General features: G+C 57.3%; 2 protein-coding genes across 2 annotated transcripts; one reads left to right on the top strand and one right to left on the bottom strand.

The window, feature by feature from the left end:
• Positions 1–1,034: 1,034 nt before the first annotated feature.
• NDUFA11 (NADH:ubiquinone oxidoreductase subunit A11) lies at positions 1,035–7,219 on the bottom strand. The gene is made up of 4 exons (XM_033135258.1): positions 7,031–7,219; positions 2,657–2,749; positions 2,416–2,538; positions 1,035–1,217 (listed from the first exon to the last, which is right to left on the bottom strand). The coding sequence occupies exons 1-4, from the start codon at positions 7,125–7,127 to the stop codon at positions 1,105–1,107; spliced, it is 426 nt and encodes a 141-aa protein (XP_032991149.1). The 5' UTR covers positions 7,128–7,219; the 3' UTR covers positions 1,035–1,104.
• An 869-nt stretch (positions 7,220–8,088) lies between these two features.
• Positions 8,089–9,906, top strand: VMAC (vimentin type intermediate filament associated coiled-coil protein). The gene is made up of 2 exons (XM_033135257.1): positions 8,089–8,408; positions 9,562–9,906. Exons 1-2 carry the CDS (start codon positions 8,218–8,220, stop codon positions 9,878–9,880), a joined length of 510 nt encoding a protein of 169 aa, XP_032991148.1. The 5' UTR covers positions 8,089–8,217; the 3' UTR covers positions 9,881–9,906.
• The last annotated feature ends 2,994 nt before the right edge of the window (positions 9,907–12,900 follow it).

Here is a 12,900-nt window from a genome sequence, read left to right as displayed (position 1 = left end):
GGAGGGTGTTCTGGGCAGGGGTCCCACGTTGGCTTGGTGGGTGGGGAGGCTACAGGGAGTTGAGGGGGGCAGGGCGGAATAGACCTGGAGTAGCCTACAGGGGCAATAAAAAAACCCAGCAGTGGCAGGCCAGCCAGGCGACAGCAGCAGGGTCTGGGCTCTGCGCTCTGCACAGGTTTAATTTTAGCGGCTCAACACCCGGCTGAATTATTACCTGGGGTGGACCGAAGAGGAAAGAAAGCAAGGCTCCAAGTTTGGCTTTCAACCATGTCTAGGCCCCAGGGCAGGCTAAGCTCGAGAAAAGGGAAGGGACTGGCTGAACACAGGTAAGGAGGGGCCGTATCCTGCTCTTGCAGCCCCAGGGCCACCTGCAGAGCCCAGACCCCGCCAGGGCACAGCCCTGCTCCCCAGGGTGGGGCCTGCAGAGCCCTAATTTATGGCCCATCATGGCATGTTGGAGCAAGCCGGCCTTCCTCTTCAGCTGCCAGGAAGCACTGAGCCAGTTCTGCAGAAAGCCTGGGGGCCGGGCGGCCAGCATTCCGGGGCTGCCTAAATCACTGGGCCTGACAGGCGGCGGCGGGTGAAGCTCTCCTCTTGGTGCTGCTATGGCCTTGCCCCGCAGGCTCCTGGAGGCCCGTCACCTACCTGTCGGACTGGGACAAGGCTCCGGGGCCAGGCCATTTCGGGCTCTCTGCTCCAATGGCCAGGAATTTGGAGTCAGGCTTTGCATGGACTCTGGGTGTATTTTCCACAAGCTGTTGGCTTTGGGGGGAGGCCCAGATAGGGGATGGCCGGTGATCTGCAGTGGGGTGGCAGGAAGGGCTCCCACTTGCTGGCTGGCCACTGGCGAGCTCTGTGCCCAACACACTCCCTGCTTCAAGGTCCCACTGGTGCCTCTGGCTCAGGAGGGGAACCAACCCAGATGCTTTATCTCCAGCTCCCTCCCCAAACCACCGAGCCGCCTTCACTGGCACTGGCCTGTCACCAGGTCACTGTCACCCCCAAGAGCAGAGGAGGAGGAAAGGAAGATGTGCACAAAAATATACACAGAATTTATTTTTAGGCGCATTTCCACCTGCTCAAGGGTGCGGGGGGCGGCGGGGCTCACACCTTGGGTTCTGCGAACACCTTCCAACCCTCCAGCTGGCCCATCTTCACCAGGGCAGCCATCATGCCCATGTACGCGCAGGCAGCAGCTCCGATCCCGTAACTGTGAGCTGCGGGGGTGGGGAGGGTGGCATTAAGCACTGTGGGGCTTGTCCATGCCCACTGTGGGCACTGGGGTTTGACCCCAAGACGGTGCCCCACCCTCAAGGGATGAAGTCATTGGACCCTCTGACTTTGAAGATGTGTGTAGAAACTGAGGCACAGAGGGAAGCAGTAATCTAGGCTGTCGGGTCTGGGGGTGGAAGGACACACTGGTGTCTCAGCCTGTGCCCGGGTCATAGGAACCAGGCCCCATATCTGCCTCGTGGTCCGTTAACCAGGGAGCACAGACTGTCCCTGACCACCTGAGAGCCGCCACCGGGGTGGCGGTCTGCGTGCGGGGCTCACTCCAGTCACAGGCTCAGGGGCGTGTGTCAAACCCAGAACTCACCCACTCGCCCGAGATCTCACAGCAAAGGAGCCCTCCCTCTCTGCCCGGCTGGCACGTTCCAGACACTTCCAGCCTTCTGGGCCAGGGTGGGTTATCTGCGTGTGGCCGCCCTCCCTCCTCCCACTGGCCCTGAGGCTGGATGCGCGGCATCTGCTCCCTGTGCCAGGCTGGCCCGGCACGGCCCTTCCCACCAGGGAGCATGCTCTGCTCGGGCCCAGGTGACCTCAGGCCACCTCAGCCCCGTTTCTGAGCAGCCGTAAAGAGAGAACGGTGAGAGCAGCACCCCTTCAGGGCCCTGTGTTCAGTCAACCAGGGCTCTGGGCGCTGGGAGAGGGACAGCAGTGAAAACAACCAGCACTTCCTTTTCTGAGCTCATGGGCTGGTGGCAGAAACTGGCAGTGACCTCGAATTCTCTGACAAAGTGCATGAATATGGAGTGAGGGCGGCGGGGGTCCTAGATACTACATAGCGGGGTTGGTGAGAGAAGAAGCTGTGCTGATATCTGGGGGAAGGACATTCACGCAGAAAGAACAGTATGTGCAAAGGCCCTGAGGCAAGACGGTGCTGGTATGTTAGAGGAGTGAGTGAGCGAGGGGCAGCGGGAGGAGGGGAGGGCTTGGTGAGGAGGGCGCGCAGTAGGTGCTTTAGCAGCAGCACCTCTTACTGTTATTGAACTAGCTGGTGGTTGAGGTTCAAAAGCACTGGGGGCTGTCATGGCAACTGCCCGTCCTCTGCTGGAGCGAGCATCCTGCACACGGGGCCCGGGATGGAACCGAGAGGGAAGAGGTCAGCGGAGGTCGGGGTAGGGGCGCACTCACTTCGTGCTCCCAGGGTCAGGCCTCCAGCGCAGCCTCCGATGAAGTAGTTTAGGGGGTCGTCGGGTTTCTCTCGGACCTGGGCACTGACGCAGGAGGTGATGCCAAATACGGCGCCGATGGCAGCTGTGGGGGCAGGCAGGGAGGTGTGGGCTCTGAGTCAGGGGCCTGGAGGGGCATGACCAGCCAGGCCAGTGCCAGGAGGGACCCTGAGGAGAAACAAGACACCCCCAGGCTCACTCACCTGCGGTAAATGTGTATCGTCCTGTCCTGGCCACTCCTTCCAGGAAGGAACCAGGGGGGTTGAGTGCAACGCTGTAGGCAGAGGCGATCAGGCCTGCGGGACGAGAGGGGTGGCTCAGACGTAGGCCTCCGCACCGAGGAGCGGCCCTGATAAACGCCCTCTCCCTTCGTCCCCAAGGCAGCTCAGCTGGGATACAAATCTGGGTCTGCTGCTCCGAAGCCTGGGCTCTCACCCTGCCTCCAGCCCCCAGGCCGCCCTCCTAAGGCCTGGCCATGACAGCTCCTGCAGAAGGCCTGCCCTGTCTCCGTTACCTTCCAGGGCCCTGGCCCGGTATGCAGCAGCCACGAGGACGGGCCTGGAGCCTTGTTGGCCAGGCTGCTCCCCAGCTGAGCACAGGCCACCACAGCTGTGCCCCAGAGGCACTGGCACCTAGGCCCCGCTCCCATCAAAGGCTCCATTCTCCTGTGGGGCCCGGGGCTCCCTGGCCTAATCATCCTTGGCAGAGGGTTGGCTCCCAGGGATGCCAACACCTCTTCGTCGCCATCCCGGGCTCTCTCCCCGATGGCAGCTCTGGCCTGGCCCATCCCTCACACCTGGTTGGCTGGGTGACCATCCACGCCTGCTCGGCCCACCATGGCAGTCAGCTTTTCCATCTCTGCCGTGGGCCTGACTCCCCTGCCCCTGCCACTGTTTTACACATGAGGGGCCGAGCCTGGAGCTGAGTGCCAGGGGGGTGGCGAGGACCAAGGTTCTATACTGGAGCATCCTGAGCGAGCCCTGAGCTGGGCCGTGTGGGTTTGGGGTGAGGCCCCGGCCAGACCCTCCTCAGTGGGTGGGCAGACCAGGGTGCACCGGAAACACCCAACAGGGGGCTCCCTATCCTCCTGCTGACGCTGCTCAGGGTGACAACACACCCCTCATCTCCCCACAGACCCCCTGCGTGGCCTATGGTCGGCAGGGACCTCCCGGGGCCAGACCATTCCATCTACCATGCCATCGACCAGGTGGCAAGCACAGCCATTGCCCCACGCACCCTCCTCAGGGCCCAGGAGCTCAGTCCTCTTACATCTGTCGCTTCACGGGAGGGGAGGGGGCCTCAGAGAGGCAGAGGGACTTGTCTGAGGTCACCCCGCAGTCTGGAAGCCAAGCGGGTCTGACCCAAAGGCCAGGCTCCACCCCTCACTGTGGCCCCAGGGAGTGGGCTTCACCCCAGTCCCCAGGTCTCCAGCTTCTCGGGACCTACTCATGGGACCTTCCAGGCTGAGCGGTGCCTCCCACCGTAGCCTGGGCGTGGATTCAGCTCACTGGAGCTGCCGTGGGGCACTTTTCACACTGGACAGTGGGGCTAATCTTCACAGTAACTGTGAGGAGGGCCAAGATTGCCACCTCATTTCCCAGATGGGTAAACTGAGGTCCAGGGAGGGAAAAAGGGCCACATATAAAGCGGGCTTTAGTACACCTTGAATTCATACAATGCTACATGTCAAATGTATCCACTAAAACAACAACAAAACAGGACTCCCATGTACAGGCACTGGTCTGAGGGCCCTCCAGGTCTTAGTTCTCCCAATCCCACGACGGACAAACTCTAGTTTCTCCGCTCGACCTCGGAGAGGCTGGAGGCTGGAAGGGGGAAGTGGGGCCAGACTGTTCCAGCCCAGCAAACACCCCCCACGCCCCGCTTCCCCGCACTGTGGCACACACATACTCCCTTCACCCTTATAAAGAATTAATCAGAGGGGGTTCCCAGCCCCACCCGGGACCTGGTGAGTCTTGATCTGCGAAGCTGGGCCAGTAACGAGGGTCTTAAGATCCCCCTGATAGGGAAGCACTGCCGAGATTCAGTGACGGCCCCCAAGCCTAGTCATGCTGTGAGACCTGGGGGGCATCTTATCAACCCAACCCCCCGTATGCCTGTGGTCCTGGCCACGCGGGACACAGAGTGCCCCCACCATCTACGTCTCCTCAGAAGTCCTTGAACTGGGAGGATAATCTGGGAGCCCCCTGATTACCCCAGGGTCAAGATGGCCCCCCCCAACTCTCTTCCAGCCATTATCCAGTATGGTGACCTGCCACAGCCGACCCCTCCAGGAGCCCTCCTGACTCCTCAGATGCTGCAACCCCCAGCACACGGGATCTCTGCTAACTCGGATCTCTCTAGAGCCTCCTACCACCCCCTCGAAAGGCCCCCTCCCCAACCCCTCAGCCTGCTTCTGGCTCCCTCTCAGCCTCCCATAGTGACCTTCAGACACAGCACATTTGTTCATTCATTCATTTACAAACAGTTACTGTGTGCCCTTATTCATTCATTCACCCAGTTACTGTGTTCATTCATTCATTCACAAATTCATTCACTCACAAAGTTACCGTGTGCCCTGATTCTTCCCTGCCTCCCTCCCTTCCTTCCCAAACAGTTATGGTGCGCCTACAAGGTGCTGGGCTCTTCTGGCAGTAGGGCTCCCAGCCCTCCAGGGCCTCACCAGTTCAGGGAAGCCAAACATTAAATTAATTGTCTCGGGTGAGGGCTGAGGGGAGGCAGGGAATGAAGGAGGGGTAGGTGAGGGAGGATCTAGGTACAGGTTTAAACCAAGTCCTGTATGTTGAATAGCACTGGCCAGTGAGAAAATGCAGGCAGGCAAAGTGAGCAACACACACACACAGTGACACGCTCAAGACCCCTGGGCACCCTGGAGGGCTCACAGAAGCCAGTGACCACCCCCAAATCTGAGTCTTCCAGCGACTGCCTGACATGGCACCTCTGTCAAAGTGTCCCACCCATACCCCCTCAAATACCCTCCGGCAAGCTGCTCCCCACCCCGGCTCCTCACTCACACGGTAGCACCCCACTCCTGAGACATACCTGGTCTCCCCCAAGAGCTTCCTGAGACTTCAGGCCACATCTGTGGAGCGTGCATTTGGGAACTCACATGCACACTCCCACTCACAAACACCAACACCAACGTTCATGTTCTTCTCAGCTTCAAAAGTTAATGTCCTTCTAAAGCATCCACTTCTCCAAATCTTCTCCCTGAAGGTCCCACACACCACTCAGGCAACCCCCTCCTGCTTTAATTCCCCCCCCCCCGAGACACAACCACCACCTTCCAGTGATTCGCCAATGTCAGCATCTCCCCAGAAGAAGCCACCAGAATAACTACAGTGACCGAACCTCACACTGCACAGCCCTCCCCGGCTCTCACAGACGCCACCACACACCCTGAACTGTCCAAACAACCTGCCACTCAAGCAGACTGCATAACCCATCCCCTGGGACGCCTCCTTCAGCCCTTTCTCCTGAAGACCCTCCATAAGGACCCTGTGTGCACATTCCTTGCCCCAGGAACCCTCAGGAGTAGACCAGCAGACCTGGATTTGCAGCCCCGCTTCAAAAGACCCTGGGGTAGTTAATACATCTACCCCTTCAGTTTCCGCCTTCAGAAACCTTGCTTCCGCCTCTAAGAAATGGAAACGACAACGGCGATCTTACTAAATATGTAGATAATAGGGATTATTAGATCTACTCTAATGCAAATGCCTTCCAGTGCAGATTCAACTTCTGCCAGGCTGTTTCAGGAGCTGGATATGCAAGTGGCCAAAAACACCATGTCTACTTCTCAAGAAGACTGGAAGGGACAAGATTCTGGGGTCTCCCTTACACCCCCAAGGCTATCCTTATAGTAGCCCCTGACTCACTTCACCTACAATCTCCACAGCACCCCAAGGATTCCTCTCGTGGCCCCGATAAAAACTACAGATGTCCCTGACCACCCAACTCTCCTGGACCCCAAAGAGACCTCATCCCACTCCAGAACTTTATCAAACTTCTGTATTCCCCTCAGAAACTCCAATAACCCATGATCCCCAAGTAAACTCAAGTTACCTGGCCAGAAAGTCTCATAACCCCCATCTCTTTTGACCCCGATGATGGCCCTGTCCCACTCCACGTCTTCCCCAGAGCCTAGCGATCGTTTCAACAATAACCCCCAAACTCCAGCATCCAGGGACCGCTTCTGACAACCTCCCGGTGCCCTCCAACCTGCCAGCCCCACTCCCCACATCTCTCATACAAGAGTTTCCCATGACCGCCCCAGACACCCCGTACCACCCCGCGAAATTCCCAGACCCCATGTGACCCCCCCAGATAGCTCCCACTGATCCTATGACCACCTGCACCCTCTGAATTAATCCGACACCCCACAAAGTTTATCTCGTACAATAGCTCTCCAGCGTTCCAGGGCCGCTAAAGACACCCGACGACAACCATATACCACCCCGCGAGATTCTCAGTCCAACAGGACACCCTCGGACATCCCCCAGTGACCTTATGACCTCCCTGCACCCTCTGCTCTCCGGGCCCAGCCGGTCGGAGCTCACCAACGGCACCACCGATACTGGTGCTGGCGTACGCCTTGCGGTGACACTCAGTGCCCTCGGGGATGTCCCAGTACCGGTGAAGAAGCATCCGCGCCATGGCTGCCCACCCCGAGACCCGCACGGAACACCCCGCCGGCTTCCTGCGCGCAAGGGCAGAGGCCTGTAGCTCTCGCGAGATTTCTTGGTCGCGCGCAGCGCCCCTTGCGGACGGGCCGGCAACAAGCGTGCAACTTTATTGAGCTCCACGGACATGAACACGGGCTGTGCACACACACGGATATCTCGGGACTGGCGTAAAGGATGAGCGCGTGCATCCCCAGCCGATTTCTGAAGGGGAAAAGAGGCCAACCAGAATCAGAGAAGACAGATCTCACTAGTTCCAGCTCAGAAGGTCCTAGGTAAGGAATGATTTGACTCCCGGAGGTAGGGCCTAATCTAGGGGCGGGAATCTAATGGGTAGTAGGCCTATCCCCGTGCAGATTATGGCGCGGGCGGGACGCGACGGCACTTGACAGGAGCAAGATGTAATATGAGGCGGGACATAATGGGGTGTGTGGCCACTTTTAGCGCTAGAATCTGTGGGGGCGTGGTCATGCGCTGTGGCCAGTCCCAAAACTGGTTAGAACCGCGTGCGACTATTTTGGGGCGTGGCCAGGCTCGGGGGCGGGGCTTAACAGCAAAGGGACCAATCCTAGTGCTAGGATCTTAGAGGGACCTGGCCTGAGCCCAATTTGCGGCTTGTCCAAGCCCTGGGTGGGATGAAGTACATGCTACGCTTGGGGGCGTGGCCAGAACCAGAGACACCCCCCGAAGGGGCCTTGACCAATCCGGAGCTGTACGATTGCTTAAGGACGTGGGCGCAGCAAATTCCGGAGGTGTGGTCAAGGTTGTTCGGTCGTGTGATCCAGACCAATCCTGGTGTTAGTTTCTGAGCAAGGGCAGGGCCTATCTAGAAACAGTGACCAATCCTATTGCTACAGCCTGAACGAGGTGTGCCACCAGAGGACAAGGCCCGGCTCAGAGGCGGAGTTTCGAGGTGCCGGAACCAGTCAGGGTGTTTGGGTTTGTGGAGGGCCGCGCCGAGGTCCTCAGAGGGCCTTTGGGGGCGTGGTTCGTTTCGGGGGTGGGGCCGGGGCTGGTTCCGGGCCGCTCGGGGGCGTGGCCGGGCCTGGACCGCCGCAGGGGCCATGTCCGCCCCGCCACCCCTGCAGATCCGCGAGGCGAACGCACATCTGGCGGCAGTGCATCGGCGCGCCGCGGAACTGGAGGCACGGTTGGACGCGGCGGAGCGTACGGTGCGCGCCCAGGCCGAACGCCTGGCCCGTCACGACCAGCAGCTGCGCGCCGCCCTGGACGAGTTGGGCCGCACCAAGGATCGGTGAGGCCCGGGGCCCACACGGTCGACTTCTCGGAGGTGGGCGAAGGCGGAGCGGAGATTGGAAAGGGAACATCAGCAGGGGGAACGGAGTGCATTCACATGGGGGCTGGATTACTGGAGAGATTGAAAAAACAAACACCAAAAAACTTGAATTAGTCATCAACATGTAAAATTAAGAGATGTCACACAAGTGTGGATTTTTAACTTAAAAGTTAAAATCAGCTGGTACTGAGTGGTGCAAGGACCACCGACTTCCTGGTGTACATATTGGGAGCCATGTCAGGTGGTTGTGCAGAGGATGAGATCTATCAGCAATTTTGAAAAGTCCCTCTAGCAGCTGAGAGTTGCAAGGGATGAGACAAGTGCCCAAGGAGGTGGTAGGGCCCAGGTGGGAAACAATTCCGAGCTGGCTGGATTCATTCATTTATCTTTACTGACCACCTACTATGTTCCAGGCACTGTGTTGGGTACTAGGGCACATCCGTAAGACCTACGCAACCCTGCCCTTAGGCAGACAATCACTATGCAGTTACAACATGGGGTGATGAAGGTTGTAATGGAGGTGTACACAGGATTCTGAGGGGACCCAGAGGGAAGGCCTCCTGGAGAAGCCATCTAAGCTGAACAACAAATAGGAAAAGAAGGGGAAGAGGAACTGCAGGACGAGCTAGGGGGAGCGATGAGTCTGCTCAGGCTGCCATAACAAAATATCACAGGCTGGGTGGCTTAAACAACAGACATTTATGTCTCACCGTTCTGGAGGCGGGTAAGTCCATGATCAAGGTACTGGCAGATTCAGTTGCTGGCGAGGACTCCTCCTGACTTGCAGATGGCCACCTTATCACTGTGTCCTCACAGGGCAGAGCGCTTCTTGTAAGGGCACTAATCTTATCATGAGGACCCCAACCTCATGACCTCATCTAACCTTACCTCCCTATGGCCCCACCTTCAAATATCACACACGGATGCAGGGATGCAACGTATGAGTTTGGGGAGAACAAAAGCGTTCAGGTAGTAACACGGGGAGGCCTGAGGCAGTGGTTAGGAGCATGGCTTGTATCCTGATGGTGATGGGGAGCCTCAGAGGTTGGGAGTAGGGAGAGAACCTCTGGTCCTCCAGTACCGTAACTGCCATGTCTTGCGTCCCCGCCAGCGAGATTGCCGCTCTCCAGGAGCAGCTGCTGACCTCTGAGGCCACTGTCCACAGCCTGCAGGCTGCTGTCCACCAGAGGGACAAGCTCATCGGGCAGCTGCAGCCCCGGGCCGAGTTGCTGCAGGACATCTGCCGCCGCCGGTCACCCCTGGCTGGACTGCTGGCTGCCCTGGCTGAGGCCGAGCGCCTGGGGCCCCTGCCAGCCAGTGACCCTGGCCACCCACTCGCTGGCGGGCCCAGTTCACCCCTTGCCAACAGCACTGGGGAGAAGGGGGACAGGGACCACCTCCAGCCAGCAGTGTTTGGAACCACTGTGTGAGCCCCAGAGTAGATTCCAGAATGGAGACAGAGGGTCCCTGTGGGGACTTTTTCCACTGCTGCGGGTGTCCTCAGGGCAGGGCGGGGGTGTCTCCAGTGTCCCAGAGGGGACCCCATGGCAGAGCCATAATCCTTTTCAAGCATCAGAACCTGCTAAAAAAAGTCGTAGGTTTCAAATGGACAGCATGCAGCCCAAATGTTTAGCCCAGGCAGAATTTTTTTAAAACAAAACTTTGAACCCATCACCTTCGTTGAAAAATTGGCAATGTTTACACACAGAAATCTGGATTTCTGGCTTCAGACTTGGCCATGCTTGCCTGGATCTGAGCCCAGAATACCCTCTTTAGCCAGAGTGTGAGTTTTAATTAGCCCCCCTATCTGTCTTACTGTCAGATGCCTGGCCCCCGAAGCATCTGAGTTTGAGACCTCTTTCTCTGATGAAGGCAGATGGCATCAAGTTCCACGTTATTTGTTTTTTTCTTCCTCCTTTCCCCCAGCTCTGATTTTCACTCCTGAAGCATCTTCCCATCCCGGGCTAAAGCTTTTTCTTACTCTTCATCCCAGACCAGAATTAAGAGCTTCAAGCTTCATTCTGTTTTGCATTGGTTATTTGAAGATAAAATTTTAATCCTAGGTACTTTTTTCCTAACTCCATCCTTCCCTCAACCTTTAACCCAGAAGGAAGAGCATGTGTACGGGATATACTGAGATGCTGGCAGCAGGCTGAGCTGCCCAGGAAAACTCAGGCATCCCTTAACCTTGGTAATCTCCTGCCTCAGGACCTTTACATTGGCTGTTCCCTCTGCCTAGACTGCGCTTCCCTCAGGTGTCACATGATTGGTTCCTTGTCACTCAGGTCTTTGCTCCAATGTCACCTCCTCAGACAGAGGTCTTCCCTGACCACCTTATCTAAAGTAATTCCTCCCCACCCCCTGCCATTACCCTGTTCATTATATTTTTTCTGTGTGGAATTACTTACCATCAGAATGTAAGCTCCATGCAGGCAGGGTTTTTGTTCTGTCACCAGCACCTGGCACACCCTGAGACTCCAGCAGGAACACGATGGGTCTGTGGGCCCTGCAGGGAGCCAGAGATCCCCAGCACTTCTGACGACCCCCACCCCATCAGCCAGTCCAGCTTTTGTAGTAAGCAGCTGGCTCCTTTTCTATATTCCCTAGAGAATCTATTTTTTAACTCCTTATTCCTATGCTGCCCTTCTTGGCCCGAGACAGTCAGGGCACTTTGCTTTTTATCAAACCAGAGAAACACCGTGCCCTTCTCTGTCCAGTCGAAGTGCCCAGCCTGGTACCATGGCAGCCATTTCCTGGCCTTCTTACTCAGGGAATTGTCATACCAGGAACCGCAGAGGGCATGGCCCATTTCAGCCTGGAAAGGTTGGCACCCAGCCCCAGCTCTCAGGATGGTGCCACCTGCCCGATTGCCTGCCGTCCGGCAGTGACCCCCAGTATAGCAACAATAGCGCGTTTTCTCCTCTGGATGAATAGAGAGGGGCTGTTTGTATGAGGAAAGGCAGGCTGGAGCCTGTCTGAGCTCAAGAATAAACCGGATGATTTCTCAGCCTTGGTCCTTCCTTTCTTCCTGGTGTGGCAGCTGGAGAGGTGGCCCCTGTGCTGTTCCTGGTCCAGGGTGGGGCTCTGCTGGGCAGGGAGACACAGGTTACAACCACGGGAGCTTGTGCCAGGCACTCCATGCACACAACTGTGTCTAATTTTCCCAGCCGCCTACAGACACAGGCTGGGAAAGTGAGGCCGAGAGGTCTGGGAGGGCCGGGCCACCAGCAATTTTTGGAGGAGTGACTGTTGAAATTCTGATTCTCTTAAAGATGAGATACCAAACAGCTACGATAATTGTGGTTAGATTTTACATTTTCTGTAGGAAAAAAATTCATTGTTAATGCTCACAAAAAACAAGGGAGTATTTCTCTTCTTACCTGAAGACTTTTGAACTGCAGTAAGCCACCAGAATTTGTGCAGCGGAATGTCACTGCAGCTTAAAGCTGACAGTGTGACATCAGCTTTGGCTTGAAGCTCAGCACTGGGTCACTGGTGTCCCACGGGTTAGTTTCCCGAAGCAGCCGTCTCCTGACCACAGCATCGTGCTGTGTCCAAGCCCAAGCTTTGAAAAGCCTTTGCCTATCTCTGGGTCTGTGCAGGCGGAGGAGGGGTCCCCAAATGAGGCCCAAGTTTTAAGTCCTGGGAAATCCACTGTTCTTTTCTATCCTGCTGGTTGGCATAACACTGTTGGCAAAAATGTCCAGTCTCCATCGAAGGCCTGTGACGGCAGCCTCATTTCCTCTTAGATTAAGTCAGAGGTCAGGGCCGCTTCTCTCTTCAGAACTGCAGCCCTGGCTCACCAGCTTGTCACCAGTGAGCCCACCAAATGATGTTTAGAACTGAGAACCAGCCACTGAAAGACCCACATGACAAAAACACCACGACTGGAGCCTAAATAACTACCAGGAATTGCTTTGTCTGACTTAACGCTGAAACGTGTGTAGGGCTCTGCTGTGTCCTGGCTCAGCTAGCACCTGTCCCAGGCCTCCCAGTGGGCGTGGCGGGGCTCCCTCCAGCCCTTTTGAACATAGTCCCTCAGCAGCTGTGACTGCTGCCCTGTGAAAAAGAGCACGGAGCCAGTGAAACTCAGAGGGGAGAGGACCTGCCCCATGTCACGCAGGGATTGGGCCTTAAGCCTCCTTGGCCACAGCCTTGCCTCCTTCCATCTCTGCAGGGCTGTGGCCCACCCTCCTCGTGGCCAGGAAGAGACACCCAGCCCCACCCAGGTCTGGGCCTGGCTCTATCCCAAGCCTGGGCACTGCAGGTCTGGGAGTGAGCGAGCAGGCAAGTGAGTGGTGGTGCCAGCCAACAGGCTGCCCTGTTCCTCTCGCCCGGCCCTGTCACCCGGCACAGTCAGGGTTACAGCTGGGGCCCCTCCCCGTCTCCAGAGCCACTGTACCTTAGCAACAGTGTGCCAGGCAGGACGCACTGCCAACACAGGACAAAG

The sequence above is a fragment of the Rhinolophus ferrumequinum genome, chromosome 18 (genome assembly GCF_004115265.2).
Source record: "Rhinolophus ferrumequinum isolate MPI-CBG mRhiFer1 chromosome 18, mRhiFer1_v1.p, whole genome shotgun sequence".
NCBI lineage: Eukaryota > Metazoa > Chordata > Mammalia > Chiroptera > Rhinolophidae > Rhinolophus > Rhinolophus ferrumequinum.
This window is presented reverse-complemented; position numbering and strand designations above follow the sequence as displayed.

Coding starts and splice junctions, on each gene's coding strand:
- NDUFA11 (XM_033135258.1), bottom strand. CDS start 7,127: ATGGCGCGGATGCTTCTTCACCGGTACTGGGACATCCCCGAGGGCACT. Junction 2,539..2,656: donor ACGATACACATTTACCGCAG/GTGAGTGAGCCT, acceptor CTGCCCCCACAG/CTGCCATCGGCGCCGTATTT. Junction 1,218..2,415: donor CCTGACCCTGGGAGCACGAA/GTGAGTGCGCCC, acceptor CCACCCCCGCAG/CTCACAGTTACGGGATCGGA.
- VMAC (XM_033135257.1), top strand. CDS start 8,218: ATGTCCGCCCCGCCACCCCTGCAGATCCGCGAGGCGAACGCACATCTG. Junction 8,409..9,561: donor TTGGGCCGCACCAAGGATCG/GTGAGGCCCGGG, acceptor CGTCCCCGCCAG/CGAGATTGCCGCTCTCCAGG.